Genomic DNA, 15,052 nt, shown 5'->3' on the forward strand with positions numbered 1-15,052 from the left:
ATCTTAAGACAAATGCTGAAATACACCCTATTCATCACTAATTAAATTTTCCAGTACATCAGTTCTGTTTCTTTACTGCCTCTAAAATTTATTTAAATTTTGCTATTATATTTTTAGTTCCCTGGCAGTCTTTTTATATTTCATTCAATTCTTTCACACCTCATCACAGTTTATTTTCATAGATCTCTGCTTTGATTCCATGGACGCCATACCTTCCTAAAACTTATCAATCATACCAGAAAGTGTTCTAAAGTTCTCTTCTGGTTCTTGCCGCAAATAATTTTCTGAAGTTTCTTTCGTGTTTTTTTTTTCTATAGCATGATGTATTCATTCCTTATTTGAAATTAGTTGAGTTTTTTTCCACAACCACATATTTTTTCCCCACTTCCTTAACCTTGAACCTGGAATGTTCTCTTTAGAGAAAAGGTGTGTGGGTTCCCACCAGCTCCACTATTGTGCATCTGACTGCTTCTCCAATCCTTTCACTCACTTGTAGCTAAAGCATTGTTTGAAGCACATGATGGGTAACATTATTTAGGACAGAAACAGTCTACAAGAATATGAGAATTTCTAAATTAAATATTAAGTATACAGAATACATGGGTAAGAGGTGTGTGTATGGGGGCAATTCTTATGTTTTAGATAGATACATAGATACAGAGAGAGAGAGAGAGAGAGAGAGATTTTATCTTGGAGAGAGAGATAGCACAAGTGGGAGAGAGGTGCAGAGGGAGAGAAAGGGAGAATCTCAAGCAGGCTCCATGCTAAGTGTGGACATGGGGCTTGATCCTATGACCCTGGGATCATTACCTGAGCTGAAATGAAGAGCTGGACACTGAACCAACAGAGCTACACAGGTGCACCTTGTGTTATATTTATTGAGTAAAAAAAGAAAAGAATAAGACAATGGATTTGGGAAAACAAAAATACAACACACATAATGTGGATGAAGAATACATTTGAAGTTGGCATTCAACTATGGAATAAAGAAACCCATTGAGACAACCACACAGCTTCCTCACCCATCATCCCAACATAGGGCCTCCATCTAAGGTTAATGATACTGTAATAAAAAATAATAATAATAAAGTCACACATCCAAAGGAAGAAAACATCAATCAGGGACGAAGCAACACATGTTCTGGCTTGCTCCAGCTCAAGGAAAAGCTGAGAAGAAGTTTGAGGGGAAATCATAATATATGAAATCATAAGTAGGGCCTGGGTTGAAATAAAATGGGGCATACAGAGCCTGTGAACTAGAGAGTGCTAGAGAGCCTGTTGAGTACTACACATTCATGGTTCTCTTCCCAGAATGTTTGTAGTCGGCATAGATGAATCATTTGTTTTTTAATCTACATTGCCTCATTTGTTTTACCTGTCAACATTGCTGGGTGGAGGAAATCTTGAACTAGAAACGGAGGAGTTCAGTCCCCAGATTTGCATGTTCTGGCTGGTTTTCTATCAATTAGGTAGCATGGATTTGCATTTTCTCTCTGCCTCTGGCTGCCATGTTAAAGAGTCAATCTCACTGGTCCAGGAGTGAAGAGCAAAGAACACCTGATTGTAACATAATTCCCAGTTTCTTATTGGCTCCCATCTACTGTAGTTCACTGGACTGTTAGAAAGCTCTCTCCTCCTTGTATGATCTGACTCTCTGACATTCTGAACAAAGGGGATAAATGAAATATACAAACCCAACAACATTCCACCAGGGTTCTTTCTGTCCTTCACACACCAAAAATACTCTACTTGTGAAGATGAAACTACCTCTGAGGGAAAGTGCCAATACCTGTCCTTACTTCCTATGAGTTAGTTGTACTGGGGGAGTTTCATTCAGTCTTCAAATGACGGCAAAAAGGAAAAAACTGCTAAGAAAAAGAGGGGCTAGGGGCACCTGAGGGACTCAGTTGGTTAAGCGTAGGATTCTTGATTCTGGCTGAAATCATGACCTCATTGTCGTGAGATGGAGCCCTGTGTCAGGCTCTGAGCTGACAGCACAGAATCTTCTTGAGATTCTCTCTCTCTCGCTCTCTCTCTCTCTCTCTGCCTCCCCCTACTCTCTCTCTTTCTCTTTCAAAAATAAATAAACATTTAAAAAGGAAAAAAAGAAAGGCAGAGGCTAGGAGATGGAAGCAAAGACAAAGTAGAGAGATGGATGTCTGGAATTTAAATGGACACAGCTCTTATGTTTCTGAACCCGGGGGGAGGCAGTAACAGGAGGGAACAAAGCAAACTGACACATGGGTGGCACAATACAGGGAGCCCTTGGCTAGACTTTTCCATTCCATGTAGAGCTCTTAACCTGTACTCAGCAGAAATGTCTTCCAAATATGATGATCCATTGGCTATCACTCAAAGTTTTTGAGCTGTTGTAAGCCTTCATCTTTTGTATATGCCTTCATATGTAATCATGGTGAAAAGTTGGGACAGATTATCTAACATAAGATATGTCTTTCCTACATAAGTGAGAAGAATTGTTAGTTCTGTAGGTTGTGTATTTCTATATTTTTGGATGAAAAAAATTTTAAGTTAGATTTATGTCACCAAAAAAGTCAGGTGGCACAGAACATATTGCACATATTTTAACTAATGACAAAAGTGTTTTGTTTACTAAGAAGAAATATTTTAATCAATCGAAGATTAGTAAAGAATATATTTACTGATTTACAGAAAAATTTAAAAATCTCACTCTTTCTCATATTTGTAAATAGTTACATTTTTCCTTTGTGATTAAAATTCAGAGAGACTCCAATACAAATGAGATATGTTTGTCAAGGGAAAGAATGAGCATAAGCAATGCCAGACAGTGCCAAACCTTCATGTAGGCCACAGTGATCCAACTCAGCATCCAGCAGTGATACCAGATCAGGCACAGAGTCTTCAAAACATCAACCCCAAAAGCAACCACAGAAGAGACTTTGTATTTGATTATCTGACATAAATTTGACCCACGAAACATGCATTCTGTGGAAAGGACTTGGAGGAGCCACCTCAAACTATCTCACACAATCAATGAGAAATTTTTATACCACCTTGGACAATGAGAAGACTGCATGGAGAGCATGGAACTTGTCGCTCACAGCACAAAGAAACCATGAATGTAGAGGAGAACTGGGAAGAGGGGGCCAGCATCACAGCAGCTGAACTTAACCTACCTTCTCCTACAAAGCTGCTACAGCCACACTTAACCAACACAGTGGCAATTGGGAAGAAGGAGTCATAAGGCAGGGCAGGGAAACGGAACTTCACCCAAGACCAGAAATACACCTTGACAGTATGACTGTCTAGGTCTTTGAGTTAGACATTGTTAGTAGTCATTCCAGAGCATTCTGCTAAGGCCGAGAATTAGAATTCAGACAGACGTATTAGAGAATTAACGTCCCCGGTCCTGGACTTATGAACACGTAGGCATTAGGCTTTCAGTAGACTAGAGCCTGATGTGAAGTTGAGAGTCTTCCTGACAAAGGTTTCCAGATGCATCATGCCTAGGCCCAGGCCTGCTCTCAGGTTGTAACCAAGCATGAGGGCTCCAAGAGGAAACAGGTCCATGTGGTTGGAGTACAGAGATAGGGGAACAGGGAGCCCAGCAGTCAACAGTGAGGGCATTCTCCCCTCTGCAACTGTGCGTGCCGGGTACTTAGGGTTAACTACAGAGGAGAATTCTATGAGGAAGAGGGTGAAGAAGACACAGAGGACAGTGCTTCATGATGATGGCCTAGGAAACTCAATAAGGAAAGCTGGGACTAATTTTTAAATGCACTGCAGCTCTCCTGGGTTAACATCAGATTCACAGGACAAACACTATCCTCCTGGGCAGAATGAGTACTGGTCAGGGCAGGCTTATGTCCTTGAGCTCCCACTTAAATCCACCCCAGGCCCTACTTTCTCCCAGTTGAGAAGCATCTTACAGGGCATTTCCCATGCAGTAGAAGAAGATGGCTGAGGAAGAGGCAAGGCGTCTTGCCCAGCGATGGGCCATGGTTTTAACAGCTGTAGAAATAGAGGTGAGTTTCCAACACACTTTCCATTTAAACATTTCTTCTTGCCACCCACATTAAAGTGGTTTCTGAGTCTGTTATCTCTCAGAAGTGTCCTAATGACTTGAACTTTCAGAATTCCTTCATAATGAGGTAGGGAACTTAAAGTCAGTACCATGCCCGATTATGTTGACCTGCCTGTGACAGAGGGTGAATTATATGCTTGAAAGCTTAGCGTGGGGAAAGGTTAGGGAGAGAGAAAGGGCCTTTGACACTAATGGACGCAGTTGAAAGTCAACTACAGGGTGAAAGAAGGATCAGGACAATGGAGCTGTGATAGGAGTCAGTCAGCTTTGGTTATTAGCAAGAACACAAACGCACACGTTCCTTTAGGGGGAGACTGGACTGCGATTTTCTTCCAGCTCCCCGGCACTAGACAGCGTGCTCCCTTCAAGGAGAGCAGACCCTGCCATAGAAGAGAATGGTTTGGGTTTTGTTGTGCCTGATGAAAAAGAAAAAAGGGTGATTGGCATTAAACGTCACCCAGGATGGTTCGGACCTTTCCATGCTGGCAGCCCCACTGGCGGCTACTGCCTGGGTGCCATTTTCATCCACCTCCACAAAGGTTTTATGGACAACTTTTGACAGGTACAAATTGGGACTCAGAGAGATGCCAGTAAGATCAGCCTTCCTTTCCTCGAAGATATCCGTGATGCCCATGTCCTGTAGAATAGAATTCAGATCATAGCTGTCTTCCAGGGTGAGCTGCGGGAAGGAGACGGCTACTGCTTTTTCTGACATATTTTCTGAGCTGCTCCAGGCCATTATTTTTTCATGGGTGATGTTCCTTTCAAGCTACAAGAGGAAGAAAATAATGTTTAAGGTCAGATTATGAGCCTGCATAAGATGCCCCAATGACTTCAAAGGACCTGAGTCTATTTCAATAGCCAGTAACAATCTTCGAGTTCCTTCCCTAAGCCTCAAAATACTCTTATTTCATTTAAATTCCTCCAAGCAAGTCTCTTTCCTCTTGAAAAGTCACCAAATAATTTGAGTTCTGGTGTCCTTGTTAGAAGTAACAAGACAATCTGAGTACTTTGTCCTCTGATATTGAAGGCCTTTGCTCCTTCCCTAGCCTATCCCCACACTACACTTTCTGTCCTTTGGTGTCTGACAGACTAGCATCTGAGTGCCGAAGCCCAGCAAAACTCAAATGACCAAGTTGGGTGAGTGTGGCCAAGCCTTAACATTCTTAAGTTCAATCCCCCCTTCTATAAAATGGAAATAATACCATTAGGCTCTTGCAAGCATTGAACAAAATAATGTATGTAAAGGATTTAGTATAGTGCTGGCACACAATAAATTTTGAATAATGGCTATTATTGCAATCACTGTCCAGGTATTTCTCTCTCACTTTCTCTCTCTCTCTCCCTCCATCTCTCCTTCATGGAACAATATGTAGCCAGGCTTCCTCAGCCTTCATGAATTCCCGCATCACAAGCAATCTATTCTGGTATCAGCATCTCCGCTATGTCAAGGCACATGCACCCAGAAACAGAGTTCAGCTAAATGGTCGTTCCATGAGCCGTAGCAAAAACAGTTTGAACAAGAGGCCAGAAGTCAGGTAATTCAGAGACATGAGAAAGCTGTTTCAGGTGTAGCAATTCTCAAGTCACTCCACGTTCAGATTCGTAAGTCTGGAGGACAACTATAGAAGACTATGAGATTGGAGAGGAAAGTCCTAGCCAACGTTTTTGGCATTCGTTCTTTTCTAAACACCAGAAGAAAACCTACTATCTCCTAGAATTCAGATTCTTATATATTCTTTGCTATCTCTGAGAGCTGAGGTGCCGGCCTTCCTCAGGACAGTAAATGGTAACTTGGGCCGCTCTCCAAAGATCTACAATGAGATATTTCATAGACACTTGAAAGTGAAGACTTACCTCTTCCAGTCCCCTCAAGTTGTCTTCAGAGAAAGCTGGGAGGAGGACAAAGATGCTGAGCTCCCCCTTGGTGTACCTCATCTCAAGGATCTGTGCCTTCAGCTCCTCTATGAAGCCAATCCTAAATAGGCCCTTTTGATTCATCATCTTCACGGTCTTCTTTTCATTCTGTAGTGGACAAGATGACAAGTCACGGGACTGCCAGAGTAGCTCACAGACTCACACGGTCCCCATCTCCCCTGAAAACAGGGCTCCATTAAGATGAGAAGGGTCTTCGCCAGAAGCTCTGAGCCACACCAGTGATCCAACCTAACAGTTTTCTGCCCATGGATCAGTCAGCCCTTCCTTTACCAACACTTTTTTCCCCTTGATTTTAATAGGTTCTTCAGCTCCCAGTGTTGGTAAACTGTCTATCCAGGCATCTACTTACAGCCCAGCCAGTGGAAACAAGCCCCATCAGCTTTCTACCTCCCCTGCCTGCCCTTGGCTGGCAGTCTCTTGCCTCACCTTGCCCTTGCTGGCCACACAACACCAGTTGGAGCCTTGGTTAAATGATAACCATCTACATATTAAACGACAACACTTGTTCCATAGGCTTCCATCAGACGAAAAGACACCACCCCAAACACCCTGTGTACGTGCAGGGTCATCAGTGTATAGATGAGGATGTACAGTGCCTGCTAACAGGTGGTGGGATGGAGTCCGATCCTTCCCTTTCCTCCATTGTATAGTCTGGTGCCTTAGAACGTGGGTTTTGGAGACAAATATTCACAGATGTGAATGCTAACGCAGGAGTTTAGCTAAGTAACCTAACCCTTGCATTCTCCTCCTCCATTTCTTCTAAAGTGAGAAAAATAATAACACCCATTTTCATAATGATATTTTGGGGAACAAATGAAATAATGAGTGGAAAATGCTCAGTGCAGTGCTTGGCACCAAGATGCCCAGCGAACTTTGCTAATAACAAAATATTCTTATTATATTGTATGCTGCAACCCACAGACCTGTTTTCAAGTTGAGTATACCTACTGAAATCATAATTTCTTAGTGGAAATTATGAGTGAAATCTCTAGAAAACCGTGAGTTCTAACATCATACCTCATTTAGAGAGAAAGGTGCATCCACTGTGTTTTCACAGTCAAAATATTTTTCCCATTTGGCCTTGAAGTAAACAGCATTCACCAGCACCAGCACAGTTGCGCTGTTAATAGTGTCCTTGCTGAAGAGTTCCTTGATTTTACCTTAAAATAAGGTTCCAGAGAATATCTTCAATATGAATCATGTCAGAAGGATTCACATAGACAGGTTATTCTTAATGTCACTTAACATCCTCAAGGCTAGAGCATGTCTGATTCAAGAACTAACCCAAGAAAACTATACCACTCATCATCCCGGGTAGGGTGGAGGTGAGGGTAGAAGTTATAGGGGAGGGACTGTCACTCAACCTGAGGAAGGACCCGTTCTAAAGCACTGACTCTGTTTTGATTCACTGAATCACAGTGTTGGAACTTGCCATCAGCTATCCTATGCCATGACTTATCTTTCGAAGTAGACCCTGATGCCTGATTATATTATAACCTTCAGGAAAAACAGAACTATTGTGGAAACTTCCTATCTCAAGCACCCATCACAGCAGTGTATATGTTTAAATATAAACAAAAAGGCATGGAATGTGCTAGGCCAGGACACAAAACCTATTTGATAGGGGCTTTCACATGTGCTCTTTCATTCCATCCCATGTCAACCACGAGAAGTGGGTATGGTTATCCCTTTTGACAGAGGAATAAACTACATCCAGTGAGAGGTGAGGCCACACAGCCAAAAGTCAGCAAGGTTGGCTGAGATTAGTCTGGGGCCTTCCAGAGCCAGGCTCCTTCCACAATAACACAGCCCTGAGGCAGACTAGAACATCCCATGCTGTCAAGCAGTCATCCATTTTCAGTACACATCCCTTTCTACCTTCGAATACCAAACCATCAGTTATTTGAATGCAGGCTGAGTCCTTAAAGAAGAGTAGAGCTTTCTACCGCAAGACTTCCACTTCAATCCATAATAATACATTATGTTGACATCACCTACACTTAAAATAGTCCAGGAGAGTTGACTAACTAGGAAAAGGTAGAAGTTCATGTCTTAATATGAACTTTTTTTTAAATGAACACACTTTCTTCTTGGATCTGAGTGGAACCTTGAAGGAATGGGAATTTTTGTGGCATGTGGACCAAGTAAGAAGAGATAATTTTGGAGTTTGGGTGCTTCTCCCCAAGAAAAAACCAGACAGGGGATTTTCCCATTAAAAAATTATTCTGCAGGCATTTGAATGGCACAGTTGATTAAATGTCTGACTCTGATTTTGGCTCAAGTCATGATATCATGGTTCATGGGTTCAAGCCTCACATGGGGCTCAGCACTGACAGCCCAGAGCTTGCTTGGGATTCTCTCTCTCTGTCTCTCTCCCTCTCTCTCTGCCCCTCCCCCTCTCTCTTGCTTGCTCTCTCTCTCCTCTCACTCTCTCTCTTTCAAAATAAATAAACTTAAAAAAATTATTCCATTTTACATTGAATTCATAGTTTCACTATTCATCACTATCTCTAACTCCCTTCACCCAGAGAACACTTATGTACTTAGTGAAGGGTTGATAAAAATCGTGATTTTTATCATTTCCGTTTCCCTCTAAATAACTAGATTCTCTTCTACTAAAACTTTTTAAAAATAGAAACAGTTAATATATTGACGGCACGTGCTTGCCTAAAAGCATTTTACCTTTTACGATGGAGCAAAGGAGCATCAGTAAGTAACATAGCAACTAAGCATTTGACTCTTTGCACCTGCAAAATGGGCTTTGAACATGGCCCATGTATGTGAGTACCTGGTCTCGACAGACTTGCCACCTGAGAAATTGGGATGACTTTTCTCCTTTTAAATGGAAAGGAAGACCAGCCACAATGTGTTGGGTCTTTCTTACCTTGGCATTGAGATTCAACCCAAAAGTTAATCTGTTGTCTGGACTTTTCGGTGTCTTTCCGGAAATCAACACTTTCAATGGTCGTGTGGTAAAATTGAATCACGCCGTCTAAGTATTCCTGTTAAATTGAAATGAGAAGTTCATTTAAAGGGAAATAGTGCAATGAAATCAGGTAACTGTGCTAATAATTAGGAGGAAGGCAGTCAGGAGAAGCCTAACAAGAGACATGTGCCCAGTCACTTAAACAGGATGCATGTCATCTCTATGCCCACTCTTAATTAACCAGTGGCATTTCACTCATTGTGGTCACAATTTAGGGACTCGTTGAGGTGACAGTTTAGGTTACAGAGTGCTTGTTCATGAAGTAGTCCATAATTACAAGGGCACAAGCTTTTCCTACCAGATACCCTTAACCTTGGACATCCCATTTGTGGAGATGTTGCAACATGAATATCAAGTAACTTGAGAGACTTAGCTGTAACATTCCTTTATTTTTAAAAATTAAAACCTCACTTACTGGTTACAGAGTTTCTGGGGTGACAAAAACATTTTGGAAATCAGGTGCTGCTTACACAACATTGTGAATGTTATTAAGCATCTAACTCTTGATTTGGGCTCAGGTCATGATCTCATGGTTCATGAGTTTGAGTCCCATGTGGGGCTCTGTACTGACAGTGTGGAGCATACTTGGGATTGTTTCTCTCTCTCTGCCTCTCCCTTGCTCTCTCTCTCTCTTTCTCAAAATAAATAAATATTTTAAGAATGGTTAAAATAGCAATTTTTATGTTTTACTTTACCACAATTTTTTAAAAGTTATAAGGTAATATATCAAAACCACTTGTATGTACATTTTTAATAGGCGAATTACATGATATGTGAATTTATACCTCAGTGAAGCTAGCTTAAAAGAAAAAACAGTATATAAAATCTTATTTCCATTGTAAGAGAACATATTTATTTTGGCCAAAGTAGGCTAAGCCTATCCCCTTACTAACCAACTGTATCACACATTTGCCTATGGGCACACCCCTCAAGTTTATTGCTAAGTCTGTGGCTCCTTCCAGTGGTGACAGAGTAAATTGAAGCCTGGACTCAGATACATCTTGATGGATGTACACACTGCTTAGCCAGGCCGATAAGCCAAGCCTTTTTGGCTCCAAACGCAGTCTCCTTCTGCTACACCATTTTGCTGCTAAGTGTGTACAATTTTATTGAGGGGTGTCCTGATTGTGGTGTGAAAGGTGATTTTAGAGAAGTGTTGATAGGGGGTTGGGGAGGGACCAGAAGAGGACCTACCAAGTGTATCTACCAAGCATCTTTACTGGGAAAGACAATCACAAAAGAGAAGGTCATTACCAAATAGCTCCGAAAGCCATTAGTCACATGACCCTCTTCAGCCCACTGGAATCAGCCTCATAAACTGCTCAAGTTGAAAACTGGGAGGAGGGCAACAGAACAGTGTGGGAGAGAAAGAGGTGGGCCCCAGACAGCCCACCAGGCCACGACACATCCTCCTGTCAGAGAGGACTGTGTTCCAGATGGCAGATGAGCAATCCAGCTACTCACTGAATTTTTAATTAGTATGCTATATGATAGTTTTAATCACCAGCCCTGAACTCACCGGACAGATGAGGAATCCTTGCTCTCCGTAAAGTCTGTTGGCAATACTTAGGGTGTAATCAACTCTGATCCTGTCTAACTTGGAGAGAAGCCGCCCGAAGTAGCAACTGAGCAGTCCGCTCTCATCATTAGAAGACTCAGCCTAACAAAAGAAGAAAGAAAATGTGATTTCATCAGGGAGATGAAATGCCACTAAAGCACATTGTCATTTCACTTTACTACCATGTGGGGGAGCAATCTGAGAGGAAGAGAGGAATAGAGGGCAGGAAGTGGTCCCAAGAGAAGATCATGGCTCCCACTCGGTATCAAGGTCATCTGGGGACGATACAACTGGGGACTCAGCAGTGCACACTACACTTAGATCAGTGCACATTATTCTTCTTTTTATTCAAAAAGATGCAAGGAAAGGACAATCTTCTCTCCACCCTCCTCTTAAACTTTCTAAGGTATGAGGATGTATAACCTGGAGAATATCTTTCCCATTCCTGCTATGAGACAACCAGTAAAAGCTTTGTGTGTCAGGAGATTTCGGCATGAAATACAACAGGCAAAAGTGGAGAAAGGGAGTAAGACTCCCACAGCTGATCCATACCCCTTACTGCCCTTCATCTTCAACCATGCTCCATCCCAGGGACCTGTGGCCTGTACAAGTAGGTGAGTAATGGGCTTTTGATCTAACCGTCTTTATCATGAGCAGAAGATGCCTGATCCTACTCTTTCGGAAACTAGCTGACAGCCAATGACATATAAGATACATAATCAAGAAGGAATTGGAGGTCGTATGGGGTTATTGCTATTGTGCTGCTGATGACAGCCAGGACCTAATGTTTGGGGATAAGCAACCATTGCCAAATATAGCCCAGCCAGAATGAGTGGTTCAGAAGAAGAGGGGCAGGAGTCTGCGGTGGCTCACCTGTGGAGTCAGAGACTCCCGTGTTCCCTTCTGCCCCTCCAGAGAGCTGTCTGCCAGTTCTTCTTGGTTTTTACTTTTCAGACAGGGATCAGGTTCCTCTCTTTCACCCTGGGAAAACTCACTGAAGTGTAGAACCTGCATGAGCATGATGGTGATTACAGGGCCTTTCAGACAATATGAACAGCACGAAGTCTGAATAGCTTCAGAAACATTTGTATCGTGTGACAGGGACAATGATTACATCGTCAAACAATAATAGTTTAAAGGGCAGTGGAAGTTTCTTTTGACTTGCCTGTGGGGTGGAATGGAAGGAAAGTAAACTGCATGCTATCTTCTGGGTCTGCATTTAAGAATGAATGTAACCAGGGGCACCCAGGTGGCTCAGTCGGTTAAGCAACCAACCCTCGGTTTTGTCTCAAGTCATGATCTCACAGTTCATGAGATTGAGCCCCACGTCCAGCTCCGTGCTGAGAGCCCAGAGCCCGCTTCAGAGTCTCTCTCTGCCTCTCTCTCTGCACCCCCCACTAGCGCGCTCTCTCTGTTTCTCTGTCAAAATAAACAATTATAAAAAAGAGGAGTGCCTGGGTGGTTCAGTTGGTTAAGTGTCCAACTCTTGATTTCAGCTCAAGTTATGATCTCAAGATTCATCAGTTTGAGCCCTACATTGGGCTCGGAATGGGCAGTGCTTGGGCTGGAGCCTGCTTGGGATTCCCTCTCTATCCTTCTCTCTCTTAAAATAAATAAATAAACCTTAAAAAGATTTTTAAAAATTTTTAAACAATGAATGTAACCAAATGAAAAGAATATGGAAATATCCATGAGACACATGTAGCCATTGAGCCCATCAGACTGTTAGTGTAAAATACATATTGGATTTTTTAAGACTTAGCATGAAAATAAATGCAAAATATCTCACTTAAAGTTTTAATTGACTACATGTTGATACGATATTTTGGGTGTATTAGGTTGAATAAAATAAAATATATTATTAACATTATTCGCACCTACTTCTTTTTACTCTGTTAGTATGACTATTAAAGCTTTTTAAATTATATATGGAGTTTGAATTATATTCATGTTAGCACCGGTCTAGACCTTACAATCAGTCAAGTGAGGACAGCAAAAGACTTGTTTTCCAGAGCAGAAAAGTAGGGGACAAATGCGCCTCTTGCATTGCTCAGGACAGTTTTGCTGAGCAGGCGACACCCAAGTGCCTGGAGAAAGAACATCTGAAATCTGACCTGGAGGATGCCAACCACACTCTATAGCTAAGTTTTGCTGAAGGCATAATATTCCAAATCAAAGTGAATGAATAAAGCAGAATGACCCCAAACGCATTCTGCTGGAGTCTGACTCTGGGAATGGACTTAGAGACCCTAGACCCACACCTGGTCTATCTGCTGTGCGCTGTTACTCCTGGCTCCCAAGCGGACCATGCCAAGGGCAGCTGAGAGGCTCAGAGGACAGAAGAAGAAGTTTTTATGATGCTTATCTTTGCTTATCTCCTGGAAAAGATCAAAGCCAAATTTGGTGTTTGCTGCAACCAGAGACTCCATCCTGAAACTGACGATAGTCTAAAACCAAAGACAAAGCAAAACAGAGAAAGAGAACATGATGATTAGAGGGAAATAAATAAATACTTCTCATTTTAAATACACAAGGTACAATCATTATACAAGGACTCACTATGTTATTAAAAACCAGAAAACTAAGATCACCATCATCCTGGTACATAGATATTGACGTCCATATTGCCATTGATACAGAAAGAAGTCTGTTTTCATTCAGTGGTGCGAATTCACTTCCTAGAGCTACCATAACAAATTTTCACAAACCAGGTGGCTTAAACAACAGGGATTTAGTTGTTCTGGAGACCAAACGTCCAAATTCAAGGTGTTGGGAGAATCAGATCATGCTGGAGGCTGTCAGGAAAAAGATTTCCTGCCTCTCTCCCAACTTCCAGTGGCTACCAGCAAGCCTTGACATTCCTTGGTTTATAGAAGCATCACAAATCTCCACCTCCAACTTCATACGGTGTTCTTCCTTGTATCTTCTGTGGAGTCCAAATTTCTGCTTTCTCATAAGGACACCAGTCATCGGACGAGGGCCCACACTAACAGTATGGCCTCATCTTAACTTGATTACATTTGCAAAGAGCCTATTCCCCATGAAGAACACATTCACAGGTACCAGGGATAAGGACTTAAACCAATCTTTGGGGGACACAATTCTACCCACTTTGTGGTAGAACTTCCTTTATTCAAGTAAGACAAATTTATAGGCAACCATGTCCTGAAAGTCAAGTTTGCAACCAAGAAAACTTCATTCCGTCTCCTTCTCCACAGGCTATTCCTGGTTCTGCTTCAGTCTTCTGCCTGTGCTCTCCCCTCAGCATCCTACAACTGAGGATATGCCCAGCAAATTGTCATGGGCCATGTCCTTTGTCACCTTCTCACATCCTTCTGACTCACTCCACATGCAGCCTCCAGGGCTTACAGTGCTCCTGTCAGTCATTGATACTGTTCAAGAGATCATTGATCTTGAAAGATGATGAGAGTGTAGAAATTCTACACTGAACCACAGGTGATATAGAACCGAAGTAAGGAAGTGACTCCTTGAGGACAGATTCCTTGCCCCCCACCAGTTTATCCTAGAACTATCAAGAAAATCTTACAAAGGGGCACCTGGGTAGCTCAGTCAATTAAGCAGCCAACCCTTGATTTCGGATCAGATCATGATCTCACAGTTCATGAGATCGAGTCCCACATCGGGCTCTGCACTGACAGTGTGGAGCTTGCTTGGGATTCTCTCTCTCCCTCTCTCTCTGCCCCTACCTCTACCCTGCTCGTGCTCCATCTCCCAAAATAAATTTTAAAAAACATTAAAAAAAAAAAAGAAAATCTTATGTAGATCTCACTTTGGACCATCCCTTTCAAATGAAATGTCTTTTCCTCCATCATTTTGCCTATGGATATTGTGTATTTCCTAGATGGAAATGTAAGCCCTCTTATTTGTGTTTTTTATCAGCAGACACATGGCACATAGTAAATGCTGAGAAATCATTACTGCATTGAATTGAATGGTGGACATTGGTTTTAGCATCGTCTCAGTTTGATATAGGACTTTTTAGTCTATAAAACCTAATTCAAAAAGATAACATTAGATATCTTTTTTTAAATGTGCCAGATAGGGGCGCCTGGGTGGCTCAGTCAGTTAAGTGTCTGACTTCGGCTCAGGTCATGATCTCACAGCTTGTGGGTTTGAGCCCCGTGTTGTCAGGCTCTGTGCCCCGTGTCAGACTTTGTGCTGACAGCCAGCTCAGAGCCTGGAGCCTGTTTCAGATTCTGTGTCTGCCTCTCTCTCTGCCCCTCCGCAGCTCATGCTCTGTCTCTCTCTCTCTCTCTCAAAAATAATAAAATAAAATAAAATAAAATAAAATAAAATANCTTGGGGGTTTGAGCCCCGTGTTGTCAGGCTCTGTGCCCCGTGTCAGACTTTGTGCTGACAGCCAGCTCAGAGCCTGGAGCCTGTTTCAGATTCTGTGTCTGCCTCTCTCTCTGCCCCTCCGCAGCTCATGCTCTGTCTCTCTCTCTCTCTCTCAAAAATAATAAAATAAAATAAAATAAAATAAAAT

The 15,052-nt window shown here is 42.2% G+C and overlaps 1 protein-coding gene across 2 annotated transcripts in view; it reads right to left on the bottom strand.

Annotated features, from left to right (window-relative positions):
• Positions 1-860: 860 nt before the first annotated feature.
• Positions 861-15,052, bottom strand: part of SERPINB12 (serpin family B member 12) — a 27,089-nt gene continuing 12,897 nt past the window's right edge. For both annotated transcript variants that reach the window (XM_077777687.1, XM_077777686.1), the window contains exons 2-8: positions 12,807-12,992; positions 11,419-11,553; positions 10,507-10,647; positions 8,886-9,003; positions 7,019-7,161; positions 5,921-6,088; positions 861-4,832 (exon numbers count right to left, since the gene is read on the bottom strand). In XM_077777687.1, coding sequence (XP_077633813.1) covers positions 4,428-4,832; positions 5,921-6,088; positions 7,019-7,161; positions 8,886-9,003; positions 10,507-10,647; positions 11,419-11,553; positions 12,807-12,974 — 1,278 coding nt within the window. In that variant the 5' untranslated portion in view covers positions 12,975-12,992 and the 3' untranslated portion in view covers positions 861-4,427. The remainder of the gene's footprint in view (positions 4,833-5,920; positions 6,089-7,018; positions 7,162-8,885; positions 9,004-10,506; positions 10,648-11,418; positions 11,554-12,806; positions 12,993-15,052) is intronic.

Source organism: Crocuta crocuta, unplaced genomic scaffold, assembly GCF_008692635.1.
Source record: "Crocuta crocuta isolate KB4526 unplaced genomic scaffold, BGI_CrCroc_1.0 scaffold36, whole genome shotgun sequence".
NCBI lineage: Eukaryota > Metazoa > Chordata > Mammalia > Carnivora > Hyaenidae > Crocuta > Crocuta crocuta.